We start from the raw sequence: 19,572 nt of genomic DNA, 5'->3' as shown, positions 1-19,572 counted from the left end.
ATGAGTTTCAGTGGACTGCTTGGAAGTAACAAAAGGAAGGACGTTTACCTTGAGAAAAATCTTAAACCTAAAGTGCTATTTTAGCTATTCGACCCTCCTATCTCTTGATGAAAATTTTCTCTGTTTTTTAGAGTAGCAAATTAAAAAATATAATCCAATTTTCGATCCCCAAAAAAAAAGACCCCCCCAAAATCCCCTCTCAAACGTTAACGAAAGGAGAGTATATCTAGGAAAAGAATGGAATCGATTAGGGGGAAAACGGGCAGATTTTTGAATGAATTTGAAATTCAAAATTTGTACCAAGATCCTCAAATCCTTGTTCAAAATCAGGGAAAAGGCTGATTCTTGCGTATGGGAGAGTACTGTTGGCGCGATTTCCGGGTTTACTTTTTGTCACTGTTTTCACGTGGAGAAGAAGAAGATGAGGAAGAAGCGAAGTGGGATCGTTTTGGTATTGTTGTTGTTGTCGTATGCTGAAAATAACTTAGGTGGGCTGGGTTTTTTTTTTTTTTTTGTTGTTGTTGTCGTATGCTGGAAATAACTTAGGTGGGCTGGTTTTTTTTTTTGTTGGAATGGGCTTGGGTTGCTGTTGTGTTTGTGTTGAAGGGTTTTGGACTCAGGTAATGGGACTGGAAATGGCCCAAAATTGGCCTATTGAATTGGGTAAACAATTGACTAAAATTGTTTTTTAAATAATAGTCAAATGGATTTCAATTATAGCCGAATATAATTTAATTGGTGAATTCGGCTAAAATTTAAACAAGATGAGTTAATATAAATTAATTAATGAGCTTCTTAATCTTAACGAAATAAAAAATAACTAACTTAATTATAAACTAATTAATTCAATTACAAAACTAATTAACTCGAAATTATAACTATAACTTAAAGTAAATTAATAAAATATTTAACTAAAAATGTAAAATCTTTTGTGATGATTTTCAAATATTTATAAAATAACGTGATTGCAAAAATTTACACATTTATTATTAAAAAAAAAATTACTTTTAAAAATAACTTGAAAATATTTTGAATTTCATAAAACTCATTAATTCAAAATTATAACCATCCCTAATATTTAAAATATAAAATCTTTTTTTTTGTTGACGATTTTCGAATAATCATAAAATATACTAACTATATACATAATCATGTAAAACATATATATCATCTAAAACTTATGTGGCAAAGCTTAAAATCTTGCAAACTATACTATTATTATTTTTATTTTTTATTTTGGAATTTTATAAACTAATTATTTTAAATTGTTTGAAATTGGAGAAGCTCGATGATTAATCTATAATGTGGAGGTCCAAAATTGGGTGTCAACAAAAATTCTGGTTTCTACTTAGTTGTTTACCATACAACATATATAAAGGAACCTGGTTCCTTGCACAAGTAGTTTAATTTGTACTATATCTCTTTCATGGAGATAGTTGTGACATCATTAATTAAATTAGCTAGAAAGCTATAAGATAAGTAGTTAGATGTTGATCGAGTCTCCCCTTGGATTTTGAGTGTATTTCAAATAATATACAAGATCATGAGATAAATACGATAAAATTTTAAAATATGAGCTAATTTTAATTATATGCTTGAACCAAATTCATATTAATTGTATATATCTTAGTCGACGCACGTTTCTCTCCGGAAGAAATTTTTAGCATTATCTATCAACCAAATACATCTCAATTAAGAGATCTGATCCCAATATTATATAGTATAGTTTAATAATTCAATTGATGAAAGCTGTCTGCCTCTACACGTTGTTGCATGTCAACTTTTGGATCATAAAAATAAAGCATTAATTAATCAAAACGAGTTGTAGAAGGGAATATGAGATCTGTTCCCTATCTGACTTTGAGAATCGATCATTACACAAAAACGTTCTTGCACGCCAATGAAATGCCAACGAGAAATATTAGAATATGATGCACAAACAGAGTGTATAATAATAATGTTGAATGGTGAATCTGGAATGTATTAGTAATGACTAATGATGGTATTGGTTATGTTGACATTATTTGTGTAAAAGTTATTTTTTACGTTTTTTTTCATTTATTGTATTAAAACTAACATACCTTGTATAATTATTAAAAATAACACCCTTCACAAATACAGTGGCAAGGATGTAGAAAAAATTTTAAGGAGCAGTTGTGTCTTTAATCATGCTAAGGCATGCATTAAAACACTTTGCATTACAATACCATGAATTTCTATATATTATTATACATACCTTAATACTAAATAGACACTACACCAAAAATGATCTTTTGTGGTAATCAACACTCTTTGTAAATGTCCCTAAAGCCTATAGTGACATTGGATCTAATAACAATTAACTAATGCCGGTAAAGCTTTAGCACTCTTTCATAATATTTAGATTTTTTACCACTAAAAGTTGTTTTTGCCGTAGTGAGAGTGTATGACTATGGATAACTAACACAAACATTAAATATACATAAGTGAAAAAATTATATCAAATAAAATATTAGTACTAATAAGCAAAAATAATACATGCATTATCTTTTCAAAATACAGTACTTTGCCAAACAACTCCTTACTTAGTTGGTTCCTAAATGAGAAAATGGCACAAATAGTCCCTTAACTATGGGAGTAGGTCTAAAATGGTCCATTAACTATAAACTTAACAGATTTAGTCTTTTAACTATTCAAAAACTTATCAGCTTTGGTCCCTTAACTATACACTTACCGGTTTTAGTCCCTTGACTATAAACTTACCGATTTTAGTCCTTTAAGTATTCAAAAACTTATCAGGTTTGGTCTTTGTCCATTTTTAATAGAAATAGCTTACGTTTATATTAACCGAAATCTTCGTGAAATTAAATCTTTAACCCATTTTTTAAAGTTGTTTCTCTATCCCCGCCCCTTTTTCTTCAAACTACTCTTATGAAATGAACCATAACGTCAACGATTCAAAATAAAATTAATGAGGAAAGAAGATATAAGTAATAATTTTATTCAATGGAGGATAAAATTAAGCATATAATTGTTGTTAATGACTTCAATATGCTAGTCAGTGCGAATTTTATTTAATTTACTCAAATTTCTTCACGTAAAATAAAATGAATAGAATAATAAAATTGATCTATTTAAAAAAAAATAAAAAAATTGCAAATCTACCATTTTATAAATTTCAGTTTCTGAAAAATTAAACAAATTTTCCGTTCAATGAAGTCGTTGGAGTACAAATTTTGGATTTAACGGGTAATATTTTTTTTCTTTTTATAATAAAGTTTAGCATATTCAAGTCATTAGTAGCAATAAGATGCTTCATTTTATCCTTTGTTGAATAAAATTATGACTTATATTTTCTTTCCTTGTGAATTTTATTTTAAATCGTTGAAGTTAAGGTTCTTCGCATAAGGTTAATTTGAAGATAAAGTAGCGGAGAGAGAGAAACAACAGAAAAAGTTGCTAAATGATTTAATTTCTTGAGGCATGAATAATCCGTTAATATAAACCTAAGCTATTTGTATTTTAAAAAATGGAGAAAGACCAAACCAGATAAGTTTTTGAATACTTAAAGGACTAAAATCGGCAAGTTTATAGTTAAGGGACTAAAACCGATAAGTGTATAGTTAAGAGACCAAAACTGATAAGTTTTTGAATAGTTAAAGGACTAAATCCGTTAAGTATATAGTTAAGGGACCATTTTAGACCTACTTCCATAGTTAAAAGACTATTTATGTCATTTTCTCGTTCCTAAACCAAATAAGTATTTATATGTATATAAAGGACCACCCAAGGCCTAAGTCTGTTTTCCTAAAGAAAAATGGCTGCATCACGACTTGCTTTGATTTCCAAAAAAATCATTAAACCATCATCTCCAACCCCATTGTCCCATAGAATTAAAAAGCATTCCATATTTGATCAACTTAATCCATGTTCTTACATGTCATTTGGCATGTTCTTCCCAAAGCAATACAATCCTACTCTCCCAGTTGATCCAACTCATATATCTACAATTCTTGAGAATTCTCTCTCAAGAGCTCTTACTTCATACTATCCATTGGCTGGGACAATTAGAGACGACGGTCTCCATGTCGAATGCAATGACGTGGGGGCCAAGTTTCTTGAAGCGAAAATAGATTGTCCAATGTCAGAAATTATTAATCGAAACAGTACTAAGGCCGAAGAGTTAATATTCCCAACAGACTTACCTTGGACCCCGTCCAAGGAAAATTTAGTCGTGGCTCAACTTAACCATTTCAATTGCGGAGGAATATCAATTGGTTTGTGTGTCTCACACAAAATTGTTGATGGATCAAGTTTGACAAATTTCATTCATCACTGGGCAGCTATGGCGCGTAATCCAAGTGCCCCGATACCATCTTTCCAATTCGATGGAGGATCCCATTTTCCACCCGTAAGTAGCCCAATAGCTGAGGCAATACTTAAAAGTAAAACAAGAGGAAATCATCCTTGCATATCGAATAAATACTTCTTCTCGCGGTCTAAAATAAATTCCCTCAAGGCTATGATTGCAGCTGAATCAGGAACGTCAAAAAGTAGTAGTATTGATCCTACGTCTGTTGAAGCTGCAAGTGCATTTGTATACAAGTGCATAGCTTCCAATTCAACTAGGCCATCCATATTCACGCAATCAGTCAATTTGCGACCAATTATGAAAAAATGGCTGCCAGAAGAGTTCCAAGGTAATGCTAGTTTCCTATTTATGGCACCAGAGATTGCAGATCCTGCAGATATCAAATTGCATAGATTGATTAGTGAATTGAGAAAGGAAAAAAAAATGTATTGGGAAACTAAAAATTTAATGTCAACAATGTTAGAGAAAGTTAAGTCGCTTCAAAATCAACTTGAAAGGGATCACGACGATGAAGTTGATGTGTACAAGTGTACAAGCTTGAGTAAATTCAGTTTTCGTGACATCGACTATGGATGGGGTAGTCCTAGAAGAATGTGTTTAGGAAGTGTACCAATCAATAAGAAAATATTCTTGATGGACAGCCAAAATGAGGATGGAATTGAAGTACTAGTGAGTTTGAAAGAAGAAGTAATGTCTGCATTAGAAACTAATTCAAACTTACTAGAATTTGCTTCTCCTCTTTAATTAATGTATATATTTATTTTAATGTCTTCCCTGTTCAATAATTTCTGGCAAAATTTCCTCTCTTGGAGAAGCTTGAACACAACATATTTTTGCTATCACATACCCTGTACTCTCAGTTTTATCAAATATATATTCATTGGGATACTACTTTGTAATTCCCCCTCTAAATGTGTTATGTGGATCATTTGTAAGTCAACAATATTAATATAGTCATGGAGAAGCTAAGCAAATGTACATGTTGAGTATGATCGAGCTAGTTAATAATACTTGCAAAGTTGGATTTACTACTCCTTTTATTAACTTATGGAAAACATTCAATTTACTGTTACATTAATTGAACAATCAATTTCTCCGGCAGCATAGCCAACAAAAATTAAAATCATGTTAGCAGTTCCAGTTTCATCAATGAGTTTTCAAAAATAGGTTTGCCAAATTAAGTAGATTAAATTTAATTAATTAAGATCCATTAGCCGCTAATTGCATGACATATACCGAGAGTATAATATACTTTGAATAGTTCACTTAGAAAGTCACCCAACTTTAAATAGTTTACTTAGAAAGTCACTCAACTTTGTTTTATAACTCAAAAGTCACTCAACTATTGCAGGGGCGGCTCAAAGTAATTAGAGGCCTAAAGCGAAATTTCAATTAGAGGCCTAAAATCTAAATAAACTTCATATATATTTATTTAAAAATTATTTTTCTAACTTTTAAATTTCACTTAGAGGCCTGAAATCTAAATAAACTTCATATGTATTTATTTAAAAAATATTTTTCTAACTTTTTAGATGTAAATTTTTGCTTAAAATTTCTTTATAGATGATTTCTTCAAATATCTCTTTTATTATTATTAGTTTTAGGTAAGATTTTATCAATTCAACATTAGAAAACACTTTTTTACTGGGGCCATTAATATATGAATTGTTAACATAATTCTTAGTAATAGTTGACAAACTTAAATAAAAACAAGAGTTAAAATCATAGAATTTGATTCAAGAAGTTGATAACTTGGTATATCCTACTTTAATATGTTTGTTGTATTGCTTGAAAATTTAAGAAGAAATAAAAAAAGAATTTGTAATTTACTTTATTCAACACTTTCGACTATTGATTCATATTTTTGACAGATTATTGCTCTACCTTATCAAAGATTTGAAAAAAAAAAAGAGTTCAAACAGATAAATAATATGAATGTTAGAGAAAAATAATTGATGTTTTCTATTTGAATGGGGTTAAGGAGAACAAAATAATATAATTTTATGTAAAAAAATTAACAAAAAATTTATTCTTGGTAAGAATTTGAGGCCCCCCAAAATTGGGGGACTAAGGCATATGCCTCAAATTTTGTATGCAAGAGCCGCCCCTGAACTATTGTCATTTCACTTAGAAAGTCACTCAACTATTGATATTTTACTAAGAACGTCACCCAATTAATTTAAATAATTTTTCATTAAATTTTGTTAAATACAATTTTTGTTTTAAACTGTTTTTTTTTTCAACAGAAAGATGCTCATTTTAATTATTTTATAAAATTTTGTTGAATACAATTTGTTTAAAACTATTTTCTTAAAAAATAATAAAAGATTGTTTTATGCTACTGTGCATTTTTTTTAATTACTCCTTAATTACTTCCGTTCAATTCCATTCTTCTTCTTTTTTTTGATCATTTTTCAGCATATTAAATTTGTCTATGCTGATGTACGCTTTTTTTTTTTTAAATGTAAGTTAAATAATTGGAGTGATTCAATAAGATAATTAAAATAGACATTTTATTATTTGTTAAAAAAATAGTTTAAAATAAAAATTAGATTTCAATAAAGTTTATTGAATAAATTATTTAAATTTGTTGGATGACTTTCTAAGTGAAATACCCATAGTTGAATGACTTTTTAAGTGAAATACCAATAGTTGAGTGACTTTTTAGTTATAAAACAAAGTTGAGTGACTTTCCAAGTGAATAACTCAAAGTTGAGTGACTTTCTAAGTGAACTATTCAAAGTTGAGTGACCATCTGAGATATTATCTCCATAGACCGAATATCCGCTCAGAGAGATCTAAATAATTAATTTTATCCGCTCAGGTGCCAACTTTTCTCTTTATTTTTATTTGAGCCACTTCATTCTATCTAGTTAGGTGGCGAGAGTTATGTATGATGTATTATTTGATGTAGTAGCTAGTTAAGCAGAGTTTAGTTATACATGTTGTATCACCTTCATCTCATTTTATGTAACATCGTTTGACTTGACACAATATTTAAGAAATAAAAAACTTTAAAAGCGTGTTGTCTAGAACAATTCATATATATTTGTGTGGTTGAAAATTATTTCATTAAGGATAAAATTAGGGTATTTTAAAGTAAACAATTATTTTTAATTATAGTAAGCTGACATTCTTTTTAAACAGACTAAAAAGGAAAGATTATCACATAAAAATGGGACATACGGGAGTTATGCATGTTTTTAAATTATAAATAAAACATTGTTTGAATTTTAAACATAGTCCTAACTCCTAACCAACTACCAAATATGGTATTACTTATGCAAAATCTATTACATGTATTATGTATAATATTTCTTCTACCTAGCTACCAAACGATAAGGATCATTTGGTAGCTGGTTAGAGTTATGCAAGTATTAGTAATGTAGGGATTAGTTATGAATGAATCTGTGTATTATTTTATGCAGATTTTTATTCACCTTCTATCATTAATAAATTAGTAATACATAGAGTCTCTCATAATTTATACGTGTATTAGTTTATGCGGATTTCTATATTGGAAACCAAACACCGTATTAATTTTATACATGAATAATTTACCTCCTAATTAATCAACTACCACACATAATATATTGCTTATACAGAATTTAATACTTGCATAGCACACATCTAAATTAAACTACCTAACCCTTAATTAATTAGTTAGTCCCTAAACCACATATGCATATAAAGAACCACCTCAAGGCCTATTGTAGAGTGCACAAAAGGTAGACAACTCTCTTTTCCTAAAGAAAAATGGCTTCACCACGACTTGATTTGATTTCCACAAAAATCATTAAACCATCATCTCCAACCCCATTGATTCATAGAATTCAAAAGCTTTCCATAGTTGATCAACTTAATCCATGTTCTAATTACATGTCATTTGGCATGTTCTTCCCAAAACAATACAATCCTACTCTCCTAGTTGATCCTACTCATATATCTACAATTCTTGAGAATTCCCTCTCAAGAGCTCTTGCTTCATACTATCCATTGGCTAGAACAATTAGAGACGATGGTCTCCATGTCGAATGCAATGACGTGGGGGACAAGTTTCTTCAAGCGAAAATAGATTGTCCAATGTCAGAAATTAATCACAGTAGTAGTGAGGCCGAAGATTTAGTATTCCCAAAAGACTTACCTTGGACCCCATCCAAATAAAATTTAGTCGTAGCTCAACTTAACCATTTCAATTGCTGAGGAATAGCAATCAGTGTGTGTGTCTCACACAAAATTGTTGATGGTTCAAGCATGGCAAATTTTATTAATCACTGGTCAACTATGGCACTTAATCCAAGTGCCCCGATACCATCTTTCCAATTCGTTGGAGGATCCATTTTTCTGTTAGAAAATGAGATATTTCTAGATGGTTTTTTGTTTAATTGTTCTTTTTTAAAATATTATGTTAAGTATGTAAAGGAAAGGTAGTCCTTGTTTTATGGAATATGTTTTGTAAGAAAGTCAATAGTGGTTGGATATGTATGGTCCTCTACTAACTTTGGAAAAGGTTATGTAGATATAAGTGTGTATGTTTTTTAAAAAGCTGAAATGAATGAAAATTTCCTCTGCTGAACGTTATCTTTTTTTCTCTAAAAGTTTCAAATCCTAACAGTGGTATCAGAGCCCTTCTTCTTGAGGGATCTGTGAAGGCAAGAAGGCTAAGGTTTTTTCTCCTTCTAAGGTGAGAGCTGAGCAGCAGTAACATGGCATCCAACAGCTTCTTGGGTGCAGGCCCTCCTATGTTTACAGGAGAAAATTATCACATATGGGTGATAAAGATGAAGGCTTATCTCAAAGTTCTTAGTCTATGGGAAACAATTGAAAGTGAAGATGATCCTCTTCCACTTGAACCAAATCCAACAGTTGCACAAATGAAGATTTATGAAGATGCGAAGTCAAGGAAACCCAAGGCTCTCACATGTCTTTATTCAGCACTTTCAGATGTGATTTTCACAAAAATAATGGCTTGTGAAACACCTAAAGAAGTATGGGAAAAGCTAAAAGAGGAGTTCGATGGAAGTGACAGAGTGAAGACTGTCAAACTCTTAACTCTCAAAAGAGAATTTGAGATGTTAAGGATGAAAGAAGGAGATACTGTGAAAGAGTATTCTGCCAAACTTGTTGAGATTGTAAACAAAGTAAGGCCGTTTGGTGAAGCCTTTCCAGATTCAAGGGTGGTGGAAAAGATGATGATAAGCTTACCAGCAAGGTTTGAGTCCAAGATTTCAGCTATAGAAGAATATTGTGATTTAAAGACTTTATATGTGGCAGAACTGATCAGCAAGTTGCAAGCCCAAGAACAAAGATCAAGTATAAGAGATGAAGAAGTAGCAGAAGCGGCATTTCAAGCACAACATAAAGGCAAACAGCCAATGAAATAGAAGGATGGAAGGAGATAAATTAGAAAAGGGAAAACAAATGAAGGAATCTTCAAAGAGAGGGAAGTTTCCACCTTGCAGCCACTGTAAAAGAACTAATCATCAAGAAAAAGACTGTTGGTTCAAAGGAAAGCCACCAATTCATTGTAGATTCTGTAGAAAGATGGGTCATATTGAGAAAAATTATAGGGCCAGGTAGAATCAACCACAACAAAACCATGTGCAGCAGGCAAATTTTGTTGAAAAGTCCAAAAATGAAGAAGAAATCTTGTTTATGCCTTCAGATGGGAGGTTTGATAGTGCAAATTTTGCAAGTTAGGATGAGTTATGGTTGTGGCACAAAAGATATGGTCATTTTAACTATGCTACTTTGAAGTCTATGCATGAAAAGGGCTTGACTAAGGATTTACCTGAGATTTCACTGTCTAAAGAAGTTTGTGAGTCATGTCAGGTGGGTAAGGTACACAGGAAATCATTTCCTAAAAGTGCTACCTGGAGGGCAACTGAAAAAACTTGAACTAGTTCAAACTGATGTGTGTGGACCTATGCAGGCATCATCTTTGGGACACAATAAATATTTTTGTGCTCTTTATTGATGACTTAACAAGGATGACTTGGGTGTATTTTCTAAGTAACAAGTCTCAAGTATTTTCAGTTTTCAAGAAATTTAGTGTTTTTGCGGAAAGACAAAGTGGCTGTAAGCTAAAGGCTTTGAGGTCGAACAATGGTGGCGAATACACTTCAAATGAGTTCAATAAGTATTGTGAAGATATGGGGATTGATCACAAGTTGACAGTAAGCTATTCGCCCGAACAAAATGGAGTCTCAGAGAGGAAGAACAGAACAGTAGTTGAAATGGCAAGATGTTTGTTGCTGGAAAAGAAACTGCCACAAAGCTTTTGGGCAGAAGCTATTCATACTTCAATGTATTTGTTAAATAGGCTGCCAACAAAAGTTGTGGATGAAAAGACTCTTATTGAGGCATGGAGTGGAATACAACCATCTGTCAAGCATCTAAAAGTTTTTGGTTCAATATGTTATTCTCATATTCCTTCTGTCAAAAGAAGCAAACTTGAACCAAAAGGATAATTGGGGATCTTTATTGGTTATTCATCACAAGCCAAGGGTTATAGAGTTTTCAACTTGCAAACAAAAGTATTTCAATTCGAAGAGATGTAGTCGTGGATAAGCATGCTTATTGGAACTGGGATAAGGAGCAAATTGAGAAAGATAATGCAGTTTTTCAGAACTTGAGTCCGCTGCCTGAAATCAAATCATTTGGGTCTGAAACTCTGGAAGAAGACGAAGAATCAGACGGGGAATCCTCACTTGATTCGTCAATTTTGAAGACAAGGTCTCTTTTTGAGATATATGAAAGATGTAATGTTGCAATCTTGGAACCAAATAGCTATCAAGAAGCATCAAGACATGAAGTTTGGATTGAAGCCATGAAGGAGGAGATTGGTATGATAAAAAAAGAATGATACTTGGAAGTTGGTTGATAAACCCAAAAACAGAAATGTGATCGGGGTGAAGTGGGTTTATAGAACCAAACTTAATCCAGATAGCTCAGTTTATAAAAACAAAGCAAGGCTTGTTGTGAAAGGTTACGCGACAAGTTGCAGGTCCGGATTATGGGGACACGTTTGCACCTGTTGCACGACATGATACAATAAGGCTACTATTTGCTTTGGCAGCTCAATCAAATTAGAAGTTGTATCATTTGGATGTGAAATCTGCATTCTTAAATGGACTGTTGCAAGAGGAGATATATGTTGATCAACCAGAAGGCTTTCAAGTTGCAGGAATGGAGGATAAAGTCTACCGACTTCATAAGGCATTGTATGGATTAAAGCAGGCTCCTCGAGCATGGTACAGTAAGATTGATTATCATCTCATTCATTGTGGCTTCAAGAGAAGTGAAAATGAAGCCACTTTATATGTGAAGAAGGCTAAAGGAGGAGATGTATTTGTGGTGTCACTCTATGTTGATGATCTTTTGGTAACAGGAAGCAATAAAGCAATGGTGAATCAGTTCATGCAAAAAATGGAAACCAAGTTTGAAATGTCAGATTTGGGTGAAATGAGTTACTTTCTGGGAATGGAGATTCATCAAGCTACTGCTGGAATCTTTATTTCTCAGAGAAAATATGCATGGGATATTCTTAAAAGGTTCAAAACGGAGAGGTGCAAGTCTGTACCGACTCCACTGGTTCACAATGAAAAGATTTCAAAGTTTGAAGGAGGTGACAAGGCTGATCCAACAGTTTATAGAAGTATGATTGGTAGTTTGTTGTATTTGACAGAAACAAGACCCGATCTCATGTTCGCGGCAAGTCTACTGTCGAGGTTTATGCAAGCTCCAAGTCAAGTTCATCTTGGTGTTGCTAAAGGAACGTTGAGATATATCAAAGGAACTGCTGATTATGGTATTTGGTTTAAAAGGGAAGAGCAAGGGCAACTGATGGGTTATTCAGATAGTGATTGGGCAAGAAGTGTTGATGATATGAAAAGCACTTCGGGATATGCTTTTACACTTGGTTCAGGCATGTTCTCATGGAATTCAAAGATGTAAGAGGTGGTAGCTTCAATTCTTCTGCAGAAGCAGAATACATCGCTGCTGCTGGTGCAACTAATCAGGCTCTAATGGTTAAGAAAGATTCTACGTGATCTGGAGAAAAATGACATTGAAGCTACTGTCATTAAGGTTGACAACAAGTCAGCAATATCTATGGCCAAAAATCCAGTGCAATATAGTCGTAGCAAGCATAAATGTGAAGTTTCACGCTATCAGGCAAGGAGAGAAGGATGGCGAAGTTAAACTTGTTCATTGCAGCTCAGATCAGCAGATTGCAGACATCATGACCAAGGCTCTTCCTGAGGGGAAATTTGAAGTTCTAAGGGCTAAGTTGGGAGTATCCAAGAAAAATCTCAAGGAGGGGTGTTAGAAAATGAGATATTTCTAGATGGTTTTTTGTTTAATTGTTCTTTTTTAAAATATTATGTTAAGTATGTAAAGGAAAGGTAGTCCTTGTTTTTATGGAATATGTTTTGTAAGAAAGTCAATAGTGGCTGGATATGTATGGTCCTCTACTAACTTCGGAAAAGCTTATGTAGATATATGTGTGTGTTTTTTAAAAAGCTGAAATGAATGAAAATTTCCTCTGCTGAACCTTATCTTTTTTCTCTAAAAGTTTCAAATCCTAACATTTTCCACCCGTAAGTAGCCCTATAGCTGAGGCAATACTTAAAAGTAAAACCAGAGGAAACCATCCTTGCATATCAAAAAAATACCTCTTCTCGCGGTCCAAAATAAACTCCCTCAAGGCTATGATTGCAGCTGAATCAGGAACAAAAAGTAGTAGTATTGATCCTTCTTCTGTTGAAGCTGCTAGTGCATTTGTCTACAAGTGAATGGCATCCAATTCAACAAGGCCATCCATATTCACACAATCGGTGAATTTGCGACCAATTATGAAAAAAATGCTGCCAGAAGGTTCCAAGGTAATGCTAGTTTCCTATTAATGGCACCAGAGATTGCGGATCCCACAGAGATCAAACTGCACAGATTGATTAGTGAATTGAGGAAGGAAAAGGAAATGTATTTCAACCGAGAATGGGAAACTAAAACTTTAGTGTCAACGAAAATGTTTGATAAAGTTAAGTCGCTTCAGAATCAACTTGAAAGGGACGACGATGATGTTGATGTGTACAAGCTTGAGTAAATTCCGTATCAGTGACATGGACTATGGATGGGGTGGTCCTACAAGAGTGTGTTTAGGAAGTGTACCAATCAATAAGAAAATATTCTTGATGGACAGCCAAAATGAGGATGGAATTGAAGTACTAGTGAGTTTGAAAGAATTAACGTCTGCATTAGAAACTAATTCAAACTTACTAGAATTTGCTTCTCCTCTTTAATTAAAGTATATATTTATTTTAATGTCTTCCCTGTTCAATAATTTCTGGCAAAATTTCCTCTCTTGGAGAAGCTTGAACACAACATATATTTGCTACTTTTTTTGCTGTCACATACCCTGTACTCTCAGTTTTATCAAATATATATTCATTGGGATACTACTTTGTATTCCCCCTCTAAATGTGTTATGTGGATCATTTGTAAGTCTATAATGAATCAACATTCACAAGTGAATGCACCAAATGTTTGATGGAATTGTGTCAAAAGGTATTTAATATACCTGGACATTCTAAATTATAGAATATGTCAACTCTTACCATGGAATTAATCGAGGTGCGTGCAAGCTGAATCAGACACCAGGGTACAAAAAAAAATTGTGAACTCTTTTGTCAGAATGTTATCATGGAAACCTATCTTATGTGTAATAATATACCTAATATCTTAGAAGGAAACCTCACTATTGGCTTACTCCTTCCTGCATTTAGCCTCTACACCTATCGATATAAGTGGATTTCACTATTTTACTCTATGTTACATCCTAGCTAGCAATCACCTCTTGGGCTATTAACAATACTTGTAAGATCAAATTTGGTTCAGTTGGGCATATCTACTGGAGTGTTCTAAATATCTAGATTGAAAACTTTGTGACATGTTTTGTTATATTATATTCTATGTTATAATGTCCTTGATCCCTATCAACTAATAGTTTTATTGAGCTGATTACTAAGTTTGTTATCCAATTGCTTGAGCTTCTTGTTAGATTATCAACTAATAGCTTCCTGCATTTAGCCTTAAAGTTTGTATTCATCACTAATAAAAGCATATCTATTGTTGTGATAGTTAATCCTATCTCATGGGCTCCTTCGGATGAGAATACAAGTTTGCACGGTGGACCAGTGCCATTTGCACCTTCTGTTGCTGTCCCGCTACATGTACAGAATGGTAACTCTCCGAAGAAACCAAGACTGATGGGTGAGAGTGGTGCAGTTATCAAGTCTTCTTTTTTTGGGGTTACGATCTTGTGAAGTATGTGTTGCGGAAGCCGAATATATAGAGAGTGATGAAATCACAATTGCTACATCTAAAGGTATCTAATAAATAGTAGATGAGACAACAATAAAAAGAACACCAGGAATTAACGAGGTTGGCAAACTTTTGTTTTCTTTTGCCTACTCCTCGGACACAACCAACCAATATTTATTTCACTCCAAAAGAGTACAAGTGAAATACTACAAGAGAGAAAGAAGATCAAATGCATTTGAAGATGATAAGGCAAGTGAGAGGTGTGTTACAAATGAATTAGGAACTACTTATTTATAGAAGTGAATTCTTCCTATTGATGTCATCCATGACATCACAATGTGTCAAAATGTCAAGATTTACCTTGTGAAACCATTTTATGGTTCACCTAAATTTCACCTACAAAAGATGTTATCTTGACTTTTGTACCAATGAAGAATTATCTTCCTAACTACCAAATCTTCACATTAATTCATCTTTGAATCTTGTCAAATTTAACAAATCTCCACCTTGGCAAGATTCTCCATTTTCAACTTTCTCTCAACAAATTTTGATTGTTTCTTCAACCTCAATCTTCAATGTTCAACAATGTTGATCAAGTTCAAACAATGTTGAAACTTGACCGCAGTAACCACTTTTGTCAGCATATCGGCAGGATTATCCGTAGTATGAATTTTCTGCACTGTGACTCCACCTTTGTCTATGATGTCTCATATGAAATGATATCGGACATCAATGTGCTTCATCCTTGCATGATAAACTTGGTTCTTTGCTAATTGAATAGCACTTTGACTATCACAAAATATTGTGATTCCTTCTTATCCAATACCAAGCTCTCTAAGCAATCCTTGAAGCCAAAGTGCCTCCTTTGCAGCCTCTGTAATTGCCATATACTCTGCCTCAGTGGTAGACAAAGCAATTGTTGACAGCAAAGTAGACTTCCAACTAACTGGTGTGTTTGCAATAGTGAAAACATAACCAATAGTTGATCTTCGTTTGTCCAAATCACCTACATAATCTGAGTCACAATATTCAACAAGATATTGACTATCTTTATGCTCATAAACCAAGTCAATATCTACAGTATTATGAATATACCGTAGAATCCATTTTACAGCCTGCCAATGATCCTTTCCAGGATTATGCATGTACTTGCTTACAACTCCAATAGCGTGTGAAATATCTGGCATTGTGCAAACCATTGCATACATCAAGCTACCAACAGCATTCGCATATGGTACTCTTGACATATATTCTCGTGCAACTTCATTCTTTGGCGACATAGCATCACTAAGCTTAAAATGAGGAGCAAGCGGAGTGCTAACCGGCTTCATTTTCTCATTCATGCCAAATCGATTTAGTACCCTCTTCAAATATTCTTTCTGAGATAAAAAAAAAGCTTCTTTGAATGTCGATCTCTTTTTATCTCCATGCCAAGAATCCTCTTTGCCTCACCCAAATCCTTCATCTCAAACTCCTTTTTTAGTTGAATCTTTAGCTTCTCAATTTCCTCTTGACTTTTAGAAGCTAGTAACATATCATCAACATATAGGAGAAAATATATAAAGGAATCATCTTCAAGCTTACGCAAATACACATAATGATCGTATTTGCTTCTTATGTACCTTTGCTGCAACATAAACTTGTCAAATCATTTGTACCATTGTCTAAAAGATTGTTTCAATCCATACAACAATTTTTCAAGTTTGCACACCATATTTTCTTTTCCATCAACTTTGAATCCTTCTGGATGAGTCGTGTAGAATTTCTCTTCCAAGTTTCCATGTAAAAATGCAGTTTTTACATCCAACTGAACTAGTTCCAAATTCAACTGTGCTACCAAAGCCAACAAAACTCTAATGGAGGAGTGTTTCACAACTGGAGAAAATACCTCATTATAGTCAATTCCCTCCTTTTGAGCATATCCTTTGGCCACCAATCTTGCTTTGTAGCGAACATCTTCTTGGTTAGGAAATCCTTCTTTCTTTGCAAATACCCATTTGCACCCAATTGCTTTCTTGCCATCTGGGAGATTGGCCAATTTCCATGTATGATTCTGATGAAGGGACTGCATTTCTTCATCCATGGCAAACCTCCACTTATCTTCTTCTGAACTTTGGACTGCATCTTTATAAGTGGTAGGAATGTCATCCGCTGCAATTGAGTCCGCACAAGCCACCACATCTATGAGTCGAGCAGGTTTTCTTATTGTCCTTTTTGGCTTGCTGGTTGCTATTGATTCAAGTTGTGGTTGAGGTTCTTGAGATGGAACCTCCCCTTCGACTGGCTCTTCTTCCAGAGGAAAAACTTCTGTTGTTTCCTCATTTGATCCATGTGTTGGGAAAATTATCTTTCCCTCAAACTCCACCTGCTTTGAAGCACCATTAGTTTGTTTGACTTCTTCAACTGTTACCTTATTTGTCAAGGCAGATTCATCAAAGGTAACATCTCTGCTGAAAAATAAATTTCTTGTCTCTGGACACCATAAACGGTATCCTTTGACTCCAGAAGTAATCCCCATAAATAAAGCTTTCTTTGCTCTTGGGTCCAATTTTGACTCTCTTACATGATAATATGCAATTGAGCCAAATACATATAAAGAACCATAATCTTCAGCAGGTTTTCCATACCATTTTTCTAATGGTGTATTCCCACCAATAGCTGCAGATTGTATACGATTAATGAGGTGGCATGCATATGTTATTGCCTCAGCCCAAAATTCTTTGCCCAAACCAGCATTGGACAACATACACCGAACCTTCTCCAGCAAAGTTCGGTTCATGCGTTCTGCCACTCCATTCTGTTGAGGTGTATTTCTGACGGTGAAGTGTCTGACGATGCCATTTTCCTCACAAATTTTCTGAAAAAGATCATTTTTGTATTCTCCACCATTGTTTGTGCGAAGACACTTGATCTTTTTGCCACTTTGAGTTTCTATCATCGCCTTCCATTTGAGAAAAATTCCCAATACTTCATCTTTTGTTTTCATCGTATACACCCACAGTCTTCGGGAAAAGTCATCAACAAAGGTTACAAAATAGTGTTTCCCACCTAATGAAGGTGTTTTGGAAGCACTAAAAACGTCTGAATGAACATAATCTAAAATACCTTTAGTATTATGGATAGTTGTTCCAAATTTAACCCTTGTTTGCTTTCCCTTGACGCAATGCTCACAAAACTCCAAGTTGCAAGTTTTTACTCCTTTTAGCAATCCTTGATCTGATAAAGTTTTCAAGGATTTTCCTCCAGCATGTCCCAAGCGCATATGCCACAGCCTAGTCATTTCTACCTCTTTGTCGTCATTGGATGTTGTTGTTGTTGTCCCAATAACTGTACTACCTTGATAGTGGTACATGTTATTATTTCTTCGAATTGCCTTCATTACCACCAGCGTATCGGAGCATATTCTCATTACGCCATTATATGCAATGACTTTGAATCCCTTTGACTCTAGGGCTCCAACAGAAATGAGATTTTTCTTCAAATTCGGTACATACCGAACATCTGTTAATGCTCCGGTCAATCCATCATGATTCCTTAATCGAATTGAACCAACACCATATGCGGTAAGAGGATTATTGTTTACGGTGTGAATAACTCCACATTCTCCTTCTTGTAAATCAACAAACCAGTCCCTATTGGGACACATATGATAGCTACAAGCTGAGTCCATCAACCATACATCAGATGATTTTGATGGATTTGTTGTAACTAGTGAGTAATCGGAGTCATCACAATCAGCCACATTTGAATCCATGACAGCCTTCCCATTAATTGGTTTGGCTTTGCTTTTCAACTTTGGGCAGTCTTTCTTCCAGTGCCCTTTTTATCGGCAAAAGGCACATTCATCTTTGCTGAGTCTGGATCTTGACTTGGATCCCCCATTCTTCTTTCCCACATGATTTTGAGAACGACCTCTCACAATCAGAGCTTTTGCTTCTCCGCCCTTTTTTTTTCTCTCTTTCTTTGTTCATAACTATATAAAGGAGAACAAACTTCTTTGAGAGATACTTCATCATTCCCACGCAGTAGAGTAGTTTCAAAGTGCTCGAACTCATCGGGAAGTGAACTTAACAACATTAAGGCCATATCTCCATCCGTAAAAGTCACATCCATATTCCGCAAATCTGTCGCCAACTTATTAAAGCTGGTGATATGATCATTCATTGTGCTACCAGGAATATAAGTGAAGCGTAACAGTCTTCTTTTCATGTAAACTTTATTTTGACTATTTTTCTTCAAGAATTTCTCCTCCAATGAATTCTATAATTTATTTGCACATGTTTCCTTTGTGTATGGATATTTTTGTTCTCTTGCTAGGTAAGATTGAATGGTACCGCAAGCAACACGGTTGATAATCTTCCAATCTTCTTCTCCTACACCGCCTGGTTTCTTTTCTTCTATGGCAATATCTAGCCCTTGTTGAAAAAGAACATGAAGGACCTCGCCTTGCCACATTCCGAAATGTCCTGACCCGTCAAAAATTTCAACTGCAAATTTTGCATTTGACACAATTCGTGTCCTAAGCGAAGATGCCAATGATGACGTATTATTGACACTCGATGTGGACTCATCATTTTTCTTGTCTCCCATTTTTGCTACAAATACTATTTACTAGCTAACAATGCAAAGACCAAAGTAAATCTTTTCTGATGTGGAAGTTCAGATTGTGCTGCAACCACAGAGCATACTCAGATAATACCTTGGCTCTGATACCAATTGTTGCGGAAGCCGAATATATAGAGAGTGATGAAATCACAATTGCTACATCTAAAGGTAGCTAATAAATAGTAGATGAGACAACAATAAAAAGAACACCAGGAATTAACGAGGTTCGGCAAACTTTTGTTTTCTTTTGCCTACTCCTCGGACACAACCAACCAATATTTATTTCACTCCAA

At 34.0% G+C, this 19,572-nt stretch overlaps 2 protein-coding genes across 2 annotated transcripts; both read left to right on the top strand.

Annotated features, from left to right (window-relative positions):
* The first annotated feature begins 3,868 nt into the window (after window positions 1-3,868).
* On the top strand, window positions 3,869-5,229 carry LOC102580108 (acylsugar acyltransferase 3-like). The gene has a single exon (XM_006357835.2). The coding sequence runs from the start codon at window positions 3,917-3,919 to the stop codon at window positions 5,093-5,095; it is 1,179 nt and encodes a 392-aa protein (XP_006357897.2). The 5' UTR covers window positions 3,869-3,916; the 3' UTR covers window positions 5,096-5,229.
* A 3,828-nt stretch (window positions 5,230-9,057) lies between these two features.
* On the top strand, window positions 9,058-9,735 carry LOC107062702 (uncharacterized). The gene has a single exon (XM_015313646.1). The coding sequence runs from the start codon at window positions 9,058-9,060 to the stop codon at window positions 9,733-9,735; it is 678 nt and encodes a 225-aa protein (XP_015169132.1).
* Window positions 9,736-19,572: the final 9,837 nt, after the last annotated feature.

Source organism: Solanum tuberosum, unplaced genomic scaffold (genome assembly GCF_000226075.1).
Source record: "Solanum tuberosum cultivar DM 1-3 516 R44 unplaced genomic scaffold, SolTub_3.0 scf00250, whole genome shotgun sequence".
NCBI lineage: Eukaryota > Viridiplantae > Streptophyta > Magnoliopsida > Solanales > Solanaceae > Solanum > Solanum tuberosum.
This window is presented reverse-complemented; position numbering and strand designations above follow the sequence as displayed.

Bases quoted from the DNA above. Each gene is read 5' to 3' on its own strand.
- LOC102580108 (XM_006357835.2), top strand. From the start codon at position 3,917: ATGTCATTTGGCATGTTCTTCCCAAAGCAATACAATCCTACTCTCCCA.
- LOC107062702 (XM_015313646.1), top strand. From the start codon at position 9,058: ATGGCATCCAACAGCTTCTTGGGTGCAGGCCCTCCTATGTTTACAGGA.